The sequence below is a fragment of the Notolepis coatsorum genome (genome assembly GCF_963971535.1).
Source record: "Notolepis coatsorum genome assembly, chromosome: 11".
NCBI classification, from domain to species: domain Eukaryota; kingdom Metazoa; phylum Chordata; class Actinopteri; order Aulopiformes; family Paralepididae; genus Notolepis; species Notolepis coatsorum.
This window is the reverse complement of record NC_140175.1, coordinates 77,802,993-77,818,079: the sequence shown is the minus strand read 5'-3', so window position 1 is coordinate 77,818,079 and position 15,087 is coordinate 77,802,993. Positions and strand designations below refer to the sequence as shown.

The 15,087-nt window shown below is 40.3% G+C and overlaps 1 protein-coding gene across 1 annotated transcript in view; it reads left to right on the top strand.

Annotated features, from left to right (window-relative positions):
* Window positions 1-15,087, top strand: part of ccdc14 (coiled-coil domain containing 14) — a 55,147-nt gene that overhangs the window by 24,516 nt on the left and 15,544 nt on the right. Inside the window, exons 5-10 of the mRNA XM_084324654.1 lie at window positions 11-136; window positions 2,155-2,236; window positions 4,802-5,511; window positions 7,033-7,174; window positions 7,918-8,000; window positions 11,801-11,944. Of these exons, the coding sequence (XP_084180780.1) occupies window positions 11-136; window positions 2,155-2,236; window positions 4,802-5,511; window positions 7,033-7,174; window positions 7,918-8,000; window positions 11,801-11,944 (1,287 nt within the window). The remainder of the gene's footprint in view (window positions 1-10; window positions 137-2,154; window positions 2,237-4,801; window positions 5,512-7,032; window positions 7,175-7,917; window positions 8,001-11,800; window positions 11,945-15,087) is intronic.

Genomic DNA, 15,087 nt, shown 5'->3' with positions numbered 1-15,087 from the left:
TGTGTGCTAGACACCAAGCCCAGCTTTAGCAGAGCAGTGAAGAGCGGAGCAGCCAAACCCAGATGCTTCTCTAGTGCTGTGAAGAAGACAGACTCCGACAGGAAGAAACACAGCAAGAAAACAGTGAGAAGGACAGGTAGGAACACTGTAGATAGTTAAACTACTGATCTATAGTTAGAATACTAATATGTAGATAGTTAAGCCTATAGTTTAGCGACCTTGGGTCTTCTGAAAGGCGCTATATGAAACGAAGTTATTATTATTATTACTGATCTATAGATAGTTAAGACTACTGATCTATGGATAGTTAAGACTACTGATCTATACATAGTTAAGACCAGTGATGCGTTCCTCATGGGACGGGGTTGCACGCAGTGCAGCCAAAGTTTTGTGAGCAGAAGCGCGTGCACGCACAGGCACGCACAGGCACGCGCGTGCACACAGGAATGCGCTGCACTTGCTAAGTACCCACCTGGCCTACTTTGCATATCAATAGCGCCGGTCGTCAGGTGTGTTAAATACGTTCTCAGATACATTCACACAGAACTTGTGAATTAAATGTGTTACATTCCATTCGTAGAGGCAATTAGGCACCGTCTTTAGTCTGTGCTTAAGCAAGGGAACATTTATGCGCATGCGCGGGAGTGCGCACACGTGGCGTCATTAGCGTGCGTGCAACCATAGTTGATATGAAGAACGCATCACTGGTTAAGACTACTGATCTATACATAGGTAGACTACTAATCTATACATAGTTTGACTACTGAGACTGGTCTTCCAGCCAACTCTCAGTCCACTGCCCATAGCTGTCAACCATCCCGTTTTTCCCGGGATTGTTAGTGTATGTTTAAAGTTGATACATTGAGGCATGGTAGAATTTCACTTTATATTACAGCAGTATCCGTTTTTAACATTACAATTAGTGTCTGACACTATAGACACATGTTAAAAGTCAAAGTCAACTTTGTCATTTTCCAATTTGTGCAAGACATACAGAAAAATTCAATTACGTGCCCCCCTTCCCACGGTGTATATAGAAAGAGACAATAAACACAAAAGTAACATAGGACACAATATACAACACACAGGACTATGTACAATATAAACAGTGCCTGCAATTAAATTAATGAATGAATTAAATAAGAGGTAAAAGAGAACTTAGTGTAAATATTCTTTAATTTGTGTCAACGTTATAAAAATCCTATTGTTTGTTGTTAATTATGATACACCACAATGTGCCCTTTCTATCTATTCTAAATCTATGGCCTCGCGATTCCACGGCTGCGCAGTGCAGACAATATATATATATATATATATATATATATATATATTAGTGCTGTCAGGCGATTAAAAAAATTTATCTAATTAATTACAGGATTTGTAATTAATTCATCTAATTAATCGCATTTTAATCGCATAACCATTTTATGCCTGATATTCTATATTCATATTTCAAATTGCATGTGTCCAGATGGCAGAATTCAGAACTGTATCTACAAATTTGCTTAGATTTTTCAGGTCTGGTCAATTTGAGCATGGTGTTATTCACAGTCAAAGATAACAAACAATTTATTGATATTCTCATTTGGTTCATTACAATTGACTCAAAATAAGATTTTCAATCAATCAATCACAGCGCAGATTGATTGATTGAATGAAAATGTTATTAACAGATTGCAGAATGGGTACAATACAGTACGGCTCAATACACACAATTGTTAAGGACATGCAGACCAGAGAAAGACTTTCGTCTTGTTTACATCAGGGTCCCCCATTTTCAATTCATAATGAATTGTAAGTAAGGGTGCAACTTGCACCGTGCAATCCATTCTTTGTGGATCTAGCCCACAGTATTTCTGACACTGGGAATACATTCCCTGAGATGATGAATGATGCAAAAAAAAATTATAAAAGAAAACTTTTTTTTGTAATTAATTTTGAGTTAATTTTCATAACGCGATAATTTGCTGTGTAATTAATTAATCTAATTAACGCGATAAACTGACAGCCCTAATATATATATAATATACATACGAGGGGGAGGAGACTACATTGGGAGGGGGCGGGAAGGGGGCGGGGCGAAATATCCAGTTTTTTCGAATCCCAATGTTGACAGCTATGCCACTGCCTCTGATCCACATCCACCATTTACAGCCATCCCCCAGTCGACTTCAGTGGATCCAGGTCCAGGTGTTCCAGTCAACCACCGGTCTGCTCCACATGATCCAGCCCAGGGGTAAGATGACAAATTTTACCACTCAACAATAAACCATAGATATTCTAGGCAACTGTAGTAGGCTAAGTAGGGCTAGGCGAAACATCTAATATAAATGGGTCCATGCAAAGATATGGATTTTTTGTATACAGTCGTCAACAATGTATATAAATCATAGAATTATACACATCGTTATTTATGTTCATCTAAAATGTGTTCCTTGCAGCAGTATTCTAAAGATTTGGATTAAAATGAAATGTTCTTGTATCCGTTTTCAACAAAAAAGCACCAAGAAGATCGTATCAAAAGTTATCAAAAATAAATTAAATCCCACCGGATAAACAAAATTCTGTCCGATATATCATTAAACCATCAAAATATATATAAGAAAAATATTGTGATGTCATATTTTTACCATAAATTGTAGTTGTAAAGCAGGGGTCTCAAACTCAATTTACCTGGGGGCCGCTGGAGGTAGAGTCTGGGTGAGGCTGGGCCGCATCAAATATTCCACAAAAAAAGGGTTTCAAGTATTCAAAAAAAAGTACAACTGATCCAATCTTCTCACAAACTCACTAACATCTCACAAACACCAGCAACTGAGCATTCTCAGTGGTGTCAGTGGACTCATCCACAGCTATGGAAATGCACTGTGCATTTATTTTTTATTCTATCACAAAGCTGTTTAATCAAATCATCAGCCAGTATTTCAGTTATTCTGGTTGCTGTGCTATCTGATGATTTGCTTTTGTTTGCCTTCAAACATGGTCTCCATCACTTCAGTCATACATTATTTTATTATGTATGCATCAGAGAATGGCTTCTTGTGTTTAGCCAACACCCATGCCACTGAGTGAGGACTTGGTTGCTTTTTCTCGTTGTGACATAGCTTTAACAATAATTCTGCTTGCAGCTTGATATGATGATTTCATTCCATTTATTTTTGTGGTTCTTAGCACTGAATTTTGAGGAAAGACTGCATCAAAATAACTGTTTTGTTTCAAATTGCCACTCTTCACAACAGCTACAGTTTCTTGGCATATTAGGCACATTGGTTTGGTGCTGGGAGGATGCACGCATATTTTTCAGTCCATTCAGCATAAGCATGCCATATTTTTCTACTAACTGCCTGCTGGCGACTAGGCTACTAGCTACATTTATCTCACAGAGATACTGTAAAACTGGGAACGAGGTTACTAGCTACAGTACCTGCAGATTAGACTACCTGTAGATGCGCTGTCAACTCTCGCTCTGACTCGGACCCGCTGAAAGAGACAACACTCATTCAGTGAAAATCCGCCCTACTCTGCTCTGATTCGCAGACTGTGGGTGGGGGGGAGAAACGCTGACGGGACGCTGAATGTGATTGGACCAGAGTAGACAGACACAGACAGGCAGAGCACTGCTTGCAGAGGAGACAGCGGAGAATTTCGAGAGTGCCTGCCATACGCACTGGATATATTTTCCTTCCACTTGGTATCACTCCGAAATCACGTTTCAACCAAGTCACTAACGTAACGTTGCTGTCATGAGCCTGCGCTATGGTAGCCTACAAGTGACAAAATAAATAAAACATCCAACTCGCACAACGACTCGGCAACAAGTTGCTCACGGGCCGCACTAACACTAAACTTTGATGTCAAGTAGGGGGCCGCAAAATATCATCCAGCGGGCCGCAATTGGCCCGTGGGCCGCGAGTTTGAGACCCCTGTTGTAAAGGATAAGGCCAGTGTAATACATTTTTTTTCTTAATGCCAACATAGAAAAGACCAAAACCTACGATGCATTTCTTCTACTCTCAATACTCTTCCTACTCTCTCCTACCCTTAGCAGCTCTCAAGCAAGAAGCCATACATTCATACTTTATGCTAGAATCATTAAATACAGCTCACAAACACATATTCCAGTTTTAAAAACAGGGGGCATTGTAGTTATTACAAAATGTACTTCAAAACAACCTTAAAATGAAATTACACCGACCTTATCCTTACCCCACATGTGTCAAACTCAATGCCCGTGGGCCAATTACGGTATTTTCATCCAGCCCCAAGACTGAATTTACTTATCAATACATTATTCTATATGTATCCTAGTGTAGGTATATGTTGATCTTAAAGGTAATTTATTTTGTTTACATAATGCGCAATAGTAGATATTCGAATGGTTTGAACCTATGTGATTTCTTTTTGAAGGAATAGTTGAATGTTATTTTTGGCCAATCTTGACAGCCCTACTCCTTACCCACCGTTTAAACAAATAACCTTCCTTGTATTCATTGAGGACCAGAGAATGAACATAATTGAATTAGCAATTGAACATATTGAGCTGGTATGCACAAATTAAATATATAAAATAGATTTATTTAGCAATTAAGCTAGTGATCTCAGGGAAATTATCCTTTTTTGGGTATTATTATTTGTCCTGCCCGCAAATTCATCTGTATTTTTTATTTCTGCCTCCTTGGTAATTGAGTTTGACAGCCCTGCACCGTCTGAAACCTAATACCACCTAACCCTGACCCCATAACAGTCCAAAGAGCTTGGATTAGTCTGAACACAGTTTTCTTGTGTTTATTTGTTATTTTAGAAGAAAGCTTCAGTCTGGTCCAGGTGTTCTCTTCAACGGTCATCTAACCACCTCCACACCCACTCTGAGCCCTGACAGACCCCCAGCTAACACCCTCCGATCTTCAGCCTCTACCCCCACAGCCCAGCGCCGGGCCTCCTCGGCTGAGGCAGGCGAGCCCCAGGCTTTAATTCCTCCTCAACCACCAGGCTTCCCTCCCTCCTTTCTTCCATCTCTCCCCCCATCCCTCCCTTGCTCCTTACCCTACCCTGGGGCTTCTTCTCCAGCACCTCAGGGGCCCTGTGAGGGAAGTTACCCGCCTCTCTGCGCTGCCTCTGCGGACAGGCCTCCATGGTCAGCTCCCCCGCCTGGTTCTCAGGCCTCTCTAGCTCCGAGTGTGTTCTGCTCCTGTTCTGTTCGCCTCTGTCAACTCCATGTGCCTCTGATACAGGCTCTGGCCCAGAACAAAACCGGGTCAACTGATCCAACTCAACCGCAGACTCAAGTGCCACCACAGTCACAAATGCAGTTACAGTCGCATACGCTGTCACAGTCTCAACTGTCACCATCTCAGATGTCAGACTCTCTAGGCCAGCAGCAGCATCACTCAGAACCTCCAATACCCTCCAATACCCTCCAATACCCTCCAATACCAGAACCGTCTCCACAAATCATGGAGAAGAGAGTCCAGAATCTACTGAAAGAACTGAAGACCCTGGTAACTGGACAAGGTAGTCTGTCTGTCTGTCTGTCTGTCTGTCTGTCTGTCTGTCTGTCTGTCTGTCTGTCTGTCTGTCTGTCTGTCTGTCTGTCTGTCTGTCTGTCTGTCTGTCTGTCTGTCTGTCTATTTAAATATCTATTTTATATCTGTCTGTCTACATCTATATATCTACCTATTTATATATACTGTAGATTGACAGACATTCTCGATCGATTCTCGATTCACAATCAATTCCCGATTCAATACCTGCATAGATTTGATTCTAGATTGCTCTTTTGAGTTACTTTTCCCATTTGACTGTGGTAGAGACTTGTCTATACTACTATGTACTCAAGACTGTAGCACCCAAGTTCAACACTTTTTGATGAACAATGTTACTTACTCTTAGCTGTTGTACCCGTCTTGATGACTTGTTGTACATAACTTGTAAGTTGCTTTGGATATAAGCGTCGGCTAAATGACTACATGTAAATATAATAGGTCTCAAAGAAGAAAATCACACTGAATCAAATGTAAACCTTGAGTAAGATTTACTTTTCAGTTTAGTCTACTCAATATGAAACATAAATGCAATAGTTGGAAACATGTTACTGGCAGTTGTCTGCAAAGCAAGCCAAAACATAATATATATATATATAATTTTTTCTAAACATGGATTTTTGGAATTTGTGAATCGATTTTGAATCGGTAGAGATAGAATTGCGATTATAATGTGGATCGATTTTCTTTTCACACCCCTACTATCCATCCACTATCCACAGACTTGGCTGACAGGAGGAGCATGTTCAGTGCTAGGCTCACACTACCCAAATGCAGCACTGAACGGCACAGGAAGTCCTTCATTCCAACAGCCATCAGACTATATAATGCATCACTGTGCCTCACTGCATCACTGAGCACAGAGCGGCAGCTCAATAGTGGCAGGAGGCCGCGACTAGCGCCCTCCAGGCTCCACAACAGGGGGCAGCGACGGCTGCCAGACATTGATCTAGGACTTATAGGAACCCAAGGAGGACAATACACTACCTGAAGCATACTGCACCTTATGTGACACTGTGAATACTGTGAATATATATTTCATTTAGTTAGATTTAAATTATAATTATATTGACCAAATTGTTTACACTGCTTCCCCCATGCTCAGTATATTCTTACTGTAGTGTATTTATTTCTGTATATTTTATTTCATTTTATTCTATTTTACTCTACTCTTATCCTAGGCAACTTGGTTTGATTTGTGTTATTATTCTAATGTGTGACCTGTCCTGTCTAAATGTTTAAATGTTGAGCGATTTGCAGTGTCAAATTTCCCACGGGATAATAAAAGTATTTCTATTCTATTCTATTCATCTATCTACATTTGTCTAGATAGATATGTCAATGTCTGTCTTTCTGTCTGTCTACCTTTCTATCTACCTGTCTATCTCAGCAGAGAACTTATGTCCCTCTTACCAATAGTGGTTCATAGCTCTAACATACATCTCTCTGTCTGTATGTCTCTCTCTTTCTCTCTCTGTGTCCGTGTCTCTAGGTGGTGAATCAGAGAGGTTATTATGGGCTGTGGGGGAGGTTATAGTGAGTGTGTTACCAGCACTGGGTGACTGCAGGAACCGCCAAGCTGAAATGGCTCTGATGCTGGAACCACTACGTAAAGACAACTCAGTGCTACGCAGGTACTGAGAGAGAGGGAGGGTGTGAGAGGGAGGGAGAGAGAGATTTTTACACCTGTATCCTATATCTGTAATATATCCCTTGCCTACTCTTACTAGTTATACCGCTGGCCAGTAAGGTGTTTTTATACCTCATCACTGTACATCTGATTATCATTATTATTCAGTAGTATCTAGTGATGCACGATATATCGGCCGCCGATATAATATCGGCCGATATGGCCGTTTTTTTACACATCAGTATCGGTCCAATATCAAGATAGGGGGCGATATCATTTTTTTTTTAATCTTTTTTTTCTTCTTTGTACATGTTTTGGCCTTAAATAGTTTCAAAATATCAGTCATTTCTGAAAATAAGTTACAAAAGTAAAAAAAAGCGTTTTGGAAAATAGCTCTTTATTTGATTATCATAAAAAAGAGTTTTCTATACAGAGATATCGACATCGGTAAATATCGGTATCAGCCAGAACAGCAATATTAATATCGGTTATCGGTATCGGCCACAATGTTCACATCGGTGCATCACTAGTAGTATCCATTTATTTATATATATACTTGGTTTAATCACTTGTACATTTGATATTACTATTGCCCTTTACTGTTACATTTGCACTCTGGTTAGTTGCCAACTTCTATTTGTTGTACTGTACTTGTGCTGTATGATGACAATACATTTTAATCTAATCTAATATACAGTGTTTATATACAGTATATATATATATATATATATGTGTGTGTGTTGTCAGGCGTGTGAGGATCCTGAACCAACAGCTTGGGGAGAGAGAGAGATCAGAGAGAGACTCTCGGAGGCTTCATACTGGACCTGAAGGTGACATCATCACAAAACGCATCAAATGTCTCTCAATAGAGTTTTTGAACATTAGTTGATGGAAATAGTGCACAGTAGAAGAGGTCCCTGAGAATTGTTTATCACATGTTCTACACAAGCCAGCTGTACTCACTCGTCTCTCTCTCTATCTTCTCTTTCTTGCCTCACCCAGATCAAAAGTGTGCGCCCAACGTGGGGCTCGAACCCACGACCCTGAGATTAAGGTCGCTTTCACATATAGTTTTGGTGGACTCGGTGCGGTTCTGGGGGTGAAGTTGCAACATTGTTGCATTCTTCATTTTGTTCGCCTGCGTTCACACAGAAATCTGTCAGCGCACCGAACCTTCTGAACAATGTCACGCGGTCGAAAAGGGCGCTTGTCTATTGGACAGTGGAAATGTGTGTGTGGCTGCGAGCCCGTGTGTGCGTGTGTGTGTGTGTGTGTCTGTGTGTGGACTGCGGAGTCCTCCAGATCAGCGGAGCCGAGTTTTGACATGGCATTGATCCATTGTTCTATTGAAGCACATTACCACCATCTTCTCGCTAAACAACTTGTAGACCACGTTGTTTTTATGAGTGCCCACAAGTAGCTGTTTTATTAATAATATAATAAGCCGCGTTTTTTCTTCCTTCTTCCTAAGATGCACAGATAAATAGATACGGTATATAGATAGATAGATAGATAGATAGAGAGAGATAGATGCAGTGTGGTTGTTTTGCAGTGAATGAATGCTGCGAGCAGTGGTAAGGTAATAATAGTATTGACGTGGCATTGATCCATTGATCCAATGCCGTGCGCCTCGGTAATAATAATAAGCCGCATTTTTTCTTCCTTCTTCCCAAGATGCACAGTTAGAGATAGATAGATAGATAGATAGATAGAGAGAGAGAGAGAGAGAGAGAGAGAGAGAGAGAGAGAGAGAGAGAGAGAGAGAGAGAGAGAGAGAGAGAGAGAGAGAGAGAGAGAGAGAGAGAGAGAGAGAGAGAGAGAGAGAGATTAGATGCAGTGTGCTTGTTTTGCAGTGAGTGCTGCGAGCAGTGGTAATAATAATCACTTCCATATTTGGTTCGCGTTTGGTTCGATGAAGCCGAACCGAGACCTACGTTTTCAGGCGGACCAGAGTTCGCCTGTTTGGTCCGCGAACCGAGTTCGACACGCATTCACACAAACCCGAAAAACCGGACTATCGAATTCTGGTCCGAAAGTCCGGACCAAACAGCCCCTGTGTGAAAGCGACCTAGAGTCTCATGCTCTACCGACTGAGCTAGCCGGGCTGCTCAACCATTTAACACACTCAAAGAAAAACTCCACCCTAAAACTGAATTTACATTGTGCTACTCAAGTGATCTATTTATTGATTAAAAATATAATTTCAAGTCACATTCACCTTAAAATGCAGTAAATTATAATTTTACACAACATAAAATCACATTGCAATTCCTCTGAATATGAGTGCGTTTGTTTTGAAAGGGTGGGTCGATTCACTTATGTAGGCTATTGCAATTTAAAATATTTTGCGACATAGTGTGTGTCGCGACTGCCTTATAGCTATGACGTGCATTATTTAGGACAAAGTAAATCCATAGGCTGAATATGATTTATTATCAGAATTTTTGGTATATTATTTTACATTTCAAAAGCCCCCTCTAGAAAAACGAAGCACAAAAACATAATTCAGAATGGTATAATGGGATCTGTGAGGAAGGGAGCTGGCATTTTCTTGCGAGGGTGTGGACAGTTTATCCAGCTAACTGAACTAAACCCTGCACTGGAGCAGGTTCAAACTTTTCGATCTGTTGCCATAGTGATTTAGACAAACGTGCTTTGGGGAACCGAAAATTCTGATTTATGTCAAGTTATCCTGAAGATTATCCGGCTAACTCAGTTAGCCACGTACGGGGAATAGGGCCCAGTGAAGTCTCTCTCACTTTCACTCTCACTCTCACTCTCACTCACTCTCTCACACACACACACACACACACACACACACACACACACACACACACACACACACACACACACACACACACACACACACACACACACACACACGCGCCTATATCAGATTACTCAGCAACCTGGGTGTGTCATGAGGGTACCTTTATGTTGTCGTGGTTAAGGCGATAGACTAGAGATCTATTGGGGTCTCCCCGCGCAGGTTCGAATCCTGCCGACAACGGATTAACTTTTTACGTGAATATTGATTTGATAGATTTTTACTGTCTATCTAATGTGATTAGATCTCACTAGACAGAGTAGCCAGGTGGAGTCAAATATTTGTTTTCTTTTTGTGTGTTTATCTGTGTGTCCGGCGTGCTGCCTGGTGGAGATTTGCTCTCTACTATACGTACCTTTCTAGTTATGTTGTATTTTCACTTTAACTCTGGCTCCCCTGAAGTCTCTCACACACACACACACACACACACACACACACACACACACACACACACACACACACACACACACGCGCCTATATCAGATTACTCCGCAACCTGGGCGTGACATGAAGTTAACTTTATGTTGTCGTGGCCGAGTGGTTAAGGCGATAGACTAGAAATCTATTGGGGTCTCCCCGCGCAGGTTCGAATCCTGCCGACAACGGGAAAGCTTTTAGGCTGGTAAATATTGGTATTAAATAGGGATGCTCGATATTGGCTTTTTTACCGATACCGATATACCGATATTGTTCAACTCTTAATTTCCGATACCGATATCAACCGATACCGATATATGCAGGGTTTCCCCCCCAAAAAACTGAATAATTTCAGGTAATTAACATTACATATCTCTTGTTGTGGAATTAACACAACATTATGCATACTTTTGACAATAAATAAAATCAGAATTTGTTCTTACTTGCTTGCCTGGGTAAATAAAGGTTATAGAAATGTAAAAAAAAAATAATAATAATAAATTATATATTTTTTGAAAACCGATACCGATATTTTCCGATATCACATTTTAATGCCAATATCGGCCGATAATATCGGTAGGCCGATAATATCGGACATCCCTAGTATTAAATCAATGTACTATCTATGAAATATAAAGTAATATAATATGAACCATGCATAAAGGTTCAGTTGCATGGAAACTTCATAACAAATCTTGATGGCTGTCTCATGTTTTCATCTAAACTTAAGGTACATTTAATGGCACTTCATTGTGTGTGTGGTATAAAAAGGTTCCATGAGCTTAGGGGAAAAACTATAGAAATCCATTGTAGTTGAAAAATGCATTGGTGTAATTTCAAAAGAATGTTCTTTTTCTTATTACCTGGAAAGCCAATTTTTTTGAGAAATTAGATTTTAACTCTAAGCAGTGAGATACTCAACAGTTTCAATGTTGCATAATTATATATTGGATGGTTAGTTCTATGCAGTATGCAAGTACATACACGTATACTATTTTGTATCATGTGTAGTTTGTCGTAAATTCACAAGCCAGCTGTACTCACTCGTCTCTCTTCTCTTTCTTGCCTCACTCAGATCAAAAGTGTGCGCCCAACGTGGGGCTCGAACCCACGACCCTGAGATTAAGAGTCTCATGCTCTACCGACTGATACACCATTTGTTTTCTTGAAAAGTATAGATATTACTACGCTAACATAATCACGCTGCTGTTATACAGCAACTTGGACAGTAGTTGAATGAGAACCTGCGAGGCGGCAGCTACGCGATTGGCGCAGAGAGAGAAACGTCACTGGTCAATCAGATTGCGGAACCCGAACGCGGAACTGCAAGTGCGTTGGTAAAAGACTACACGTGTCCTAACCTCAGTATAACCCCACCCCCTTTAGTGCCCTCTATGCAGGTGGAGCTTAGCGAGGCCCAATCACAGCTCCGGCAGCTCCAGGGTGACATCATGGAACTACAGCAAGCCTTGCAGGACACACAGAGCCAGCTGAGAACAAGCAAGGCTGAAAACATATGCATCAGGACAGGTCTGTTATTATCACATGCAAACGAGTAGCTTTTCAGTGCATGCTGCTTTTTATCCTTGAAATAGATGTCTTTTCCTCCTGTGTATAGAACAAACTGACCCAAGATCAGTCCTTATCTTTGAGATAGGTAGACCTATTCATCCAATATATAGAACAAACTGACCCAGGATCAGTCCTTATCCTTGATTTAGGTTTTCTATTCCTATATCCTTCCATCTATCTGTAGGGTATTAAAATGTATTAAATTCACAATTCTCAATTTAAAGCCTTAAAAGGTATTAAAAAAGTCTAATTTGCACAGGTAATACATTTTGGGGGGGGCAGCCCGGCTGATGAAATAATATTAAATATATTAAATGTTTTTGTATTCAAGTCGTAATTTTTTGCGGGGCTACTGGGAGCTTGGTGCGTCTGGTGAGAGTTTGTATGGAACGTGCAAGAAATTAAATTGGCGCGCAAAGTGCAGCCAGTTCAGTGTTACTATGTGGTTTATGTTTTTTTTTGCTAGTATGGTTGTGAAATTGGTATTCAATTTAGCTCTAAGTGGTATTAAAAAGGTTTTTTTTTTCTTTTTTTTTTTACTTACATTTTTATTTTCAGTTTCTTGATTTACAAACAAACATCCACATACAACAATACAATTGGCGGTCAAAATGATAAAAGACAGTACAATACAATTCGACAGATAAGAACTAAAAGATATAGCTGATAGTAGAAAATAATATCAATCAAATGAAGAGTTGACCTAAAATAAATTAACTAAAGGGAAAAGGGAAAACAAACAAAACAAAAAACAAAGAAAAGAGATAAAAAAAATAAAGTGACATGGGTTCTTTGGTACCTTCATAGTTTATGCAGAGTATTACCAGCAAATATACAGAGGTTGTTCGTTCCCTGTCCAGATGACAGCAGAAGGAAATTAAATTTTAAACACCAATTTGCACGAACAACCTTAAAACAAAGGTGCACCTCAGTTATAGGTATCAAACTATGGAACTCTTTGCAGAACGATGAAAAGAGTTCCAATAATATATTTCACTTCAAAAGGTTGTGCAAAGAAAAGATACATAGACAGTATAGCACAGTTTAGTATAATATTGCAGTTTAGCGTGTCAGGATGACGTAGCATAGAGTTGTAGTGTAGGCCAGTATGAGTATAGTATACTGCTTGGCTGGCCGTCTGCACTAATACAATTGGCTGTATTAGAGGGTGGGAGAAGCTGGCGGGGTGGGTCCGGGTCGTTGTAAACAGCGACTCCTACAGTTCGGTCGGGGCGCCTGCTAAGCGCGGATAGGACTCGAGGGGGATAGTGTGGTCCTCCCACACGCTACGCCCTCTCGATGAGAATCCGCGCTGCCAGGTGAAAAGAAGCTGTGATTGGCTGGGCGTGTGTCGGAGGAAGCATGTGGTAGCCTCCACTCTCCCAGATGATCTGACTGTGGGGGGTAAGTGCGCAGCGACCAGGAAGGGACTGGGAATTGGCATACGACTAACATTGGGATGGGAGAAAAATCGGAGGAAAATGGAGGGGGAAAAAGACCAATAAAAAAAAAAAATAATAATAATATATTAAAATATTGTATAATACTGTACCAATATGGTGTAGAATAAATAGTATGATTTAGTTATATTATAATAAAATAGAAATGAGATAGTATATAGAAGTATAATACATTATATAAGTGTGTGTGTGGGGGTGTGTGTGTGTAAATGAATGAACCTAAATAAAATGGGTTTATTTATGTTGATTTAATTTGGTTGTGTTGATGTTAAATTTTTTTTGCAAAATGGGTATATTCTGTTTGGTTTTACACAATATGTCTATCGGTGTGTTGTGTGTGTGTAGGGGCAGGTATATACGATTTTTTCTTCTTCCTGTTCCTTTCGGCCATGGTATTTTTGGTGAATTATATGAATATGTACTGTTGGACTGTGGTAATTCCATGTACGAATAAATAAATGATGATGATAGTTTATTTTCATTTTCATTTCGATTTCTCTTCTTGTCTCCTTTTCACTCCTGTGATGTCGTTTCTTTTCTTCCTATACTCTTCCCACTTCTCCCATTTTGACTCAAACTTCTCGTCTTGTAGCCTCAGCCTATGTGTGATTCTCTCCATTTCCTGTATCCCACCCACTATCTCTGTCCATTGTTCCCTCGTCGGTGCTTCTACTCTATACCACATTTTCGTCAATGCTTTCTTGGCTGCTACTAGTAATATCTTAACACTTTAACTGCCGAAAACGCCGGAACTCGTCATTCCCCGCCATGCTCAAGTTGCCGCGGATGCCGGAACTCGTCTTTGATATCAATATTTCAAAAATCTGTGATCGGAATCATATTTCCCCTCTGCAGCCTTGACACACAGTTCTGATCTCCTCTCAATCCTCTAGCGGTTCAAGAGCGCCATCTGGTGGCCGATCGGCAGATCGAAAAACCGGATGTCAACCTTTAACCCGGCAGGACTCACTCCATATGTGGTCCGAGCACTCGCTAATGTTAGAGAGACTCAGTCTTCACACAGTGAACATCGATCGGTGGAAATAACTCGAAAAAACAACATGATTTGGACGTGTATATACTATTATACAACCTGGAAATAGATAGGGTATTTCGACATCCCATAATGGAAAACTGTTTACTCCACGCTGATCGCCCAACGGCCCGAGGAGACTGGGGTGAGTTTTAGCGTTATATTCTAACGTGTTCTTTACTAACTGCTATGATGAACATATGACCCACATTAGATGAATGGTATAACGTTGCCCACGGAATTATAAACGCCCCCTCGCCCATCCGGTCAACATCAGATGACGTGTAGTAAATTCTAGAAGTACGTCCAATTGAAATTTTTGATCTCGCACAGATCGCTATCAAACTGTATTTGATCATCAATATAATGCATTTGGGGCTATAAATCACGTTCTGGAGAAAGCTGCAGAAAGAGATGAAAACATACTTATACTTTAGACCATATTTTAGTATGAATATGTGAATGAAAAAGTTTAACGTTGCTACACCCTGAACAATACATATAGGACATTGAATGGGCCCTAATAGTCCATGGGCCAGACCAGATATCGGTGCCACTCACGGTGAATAAACGTACATATAATTTTTTCAAAGATCTATGTCTGTAGA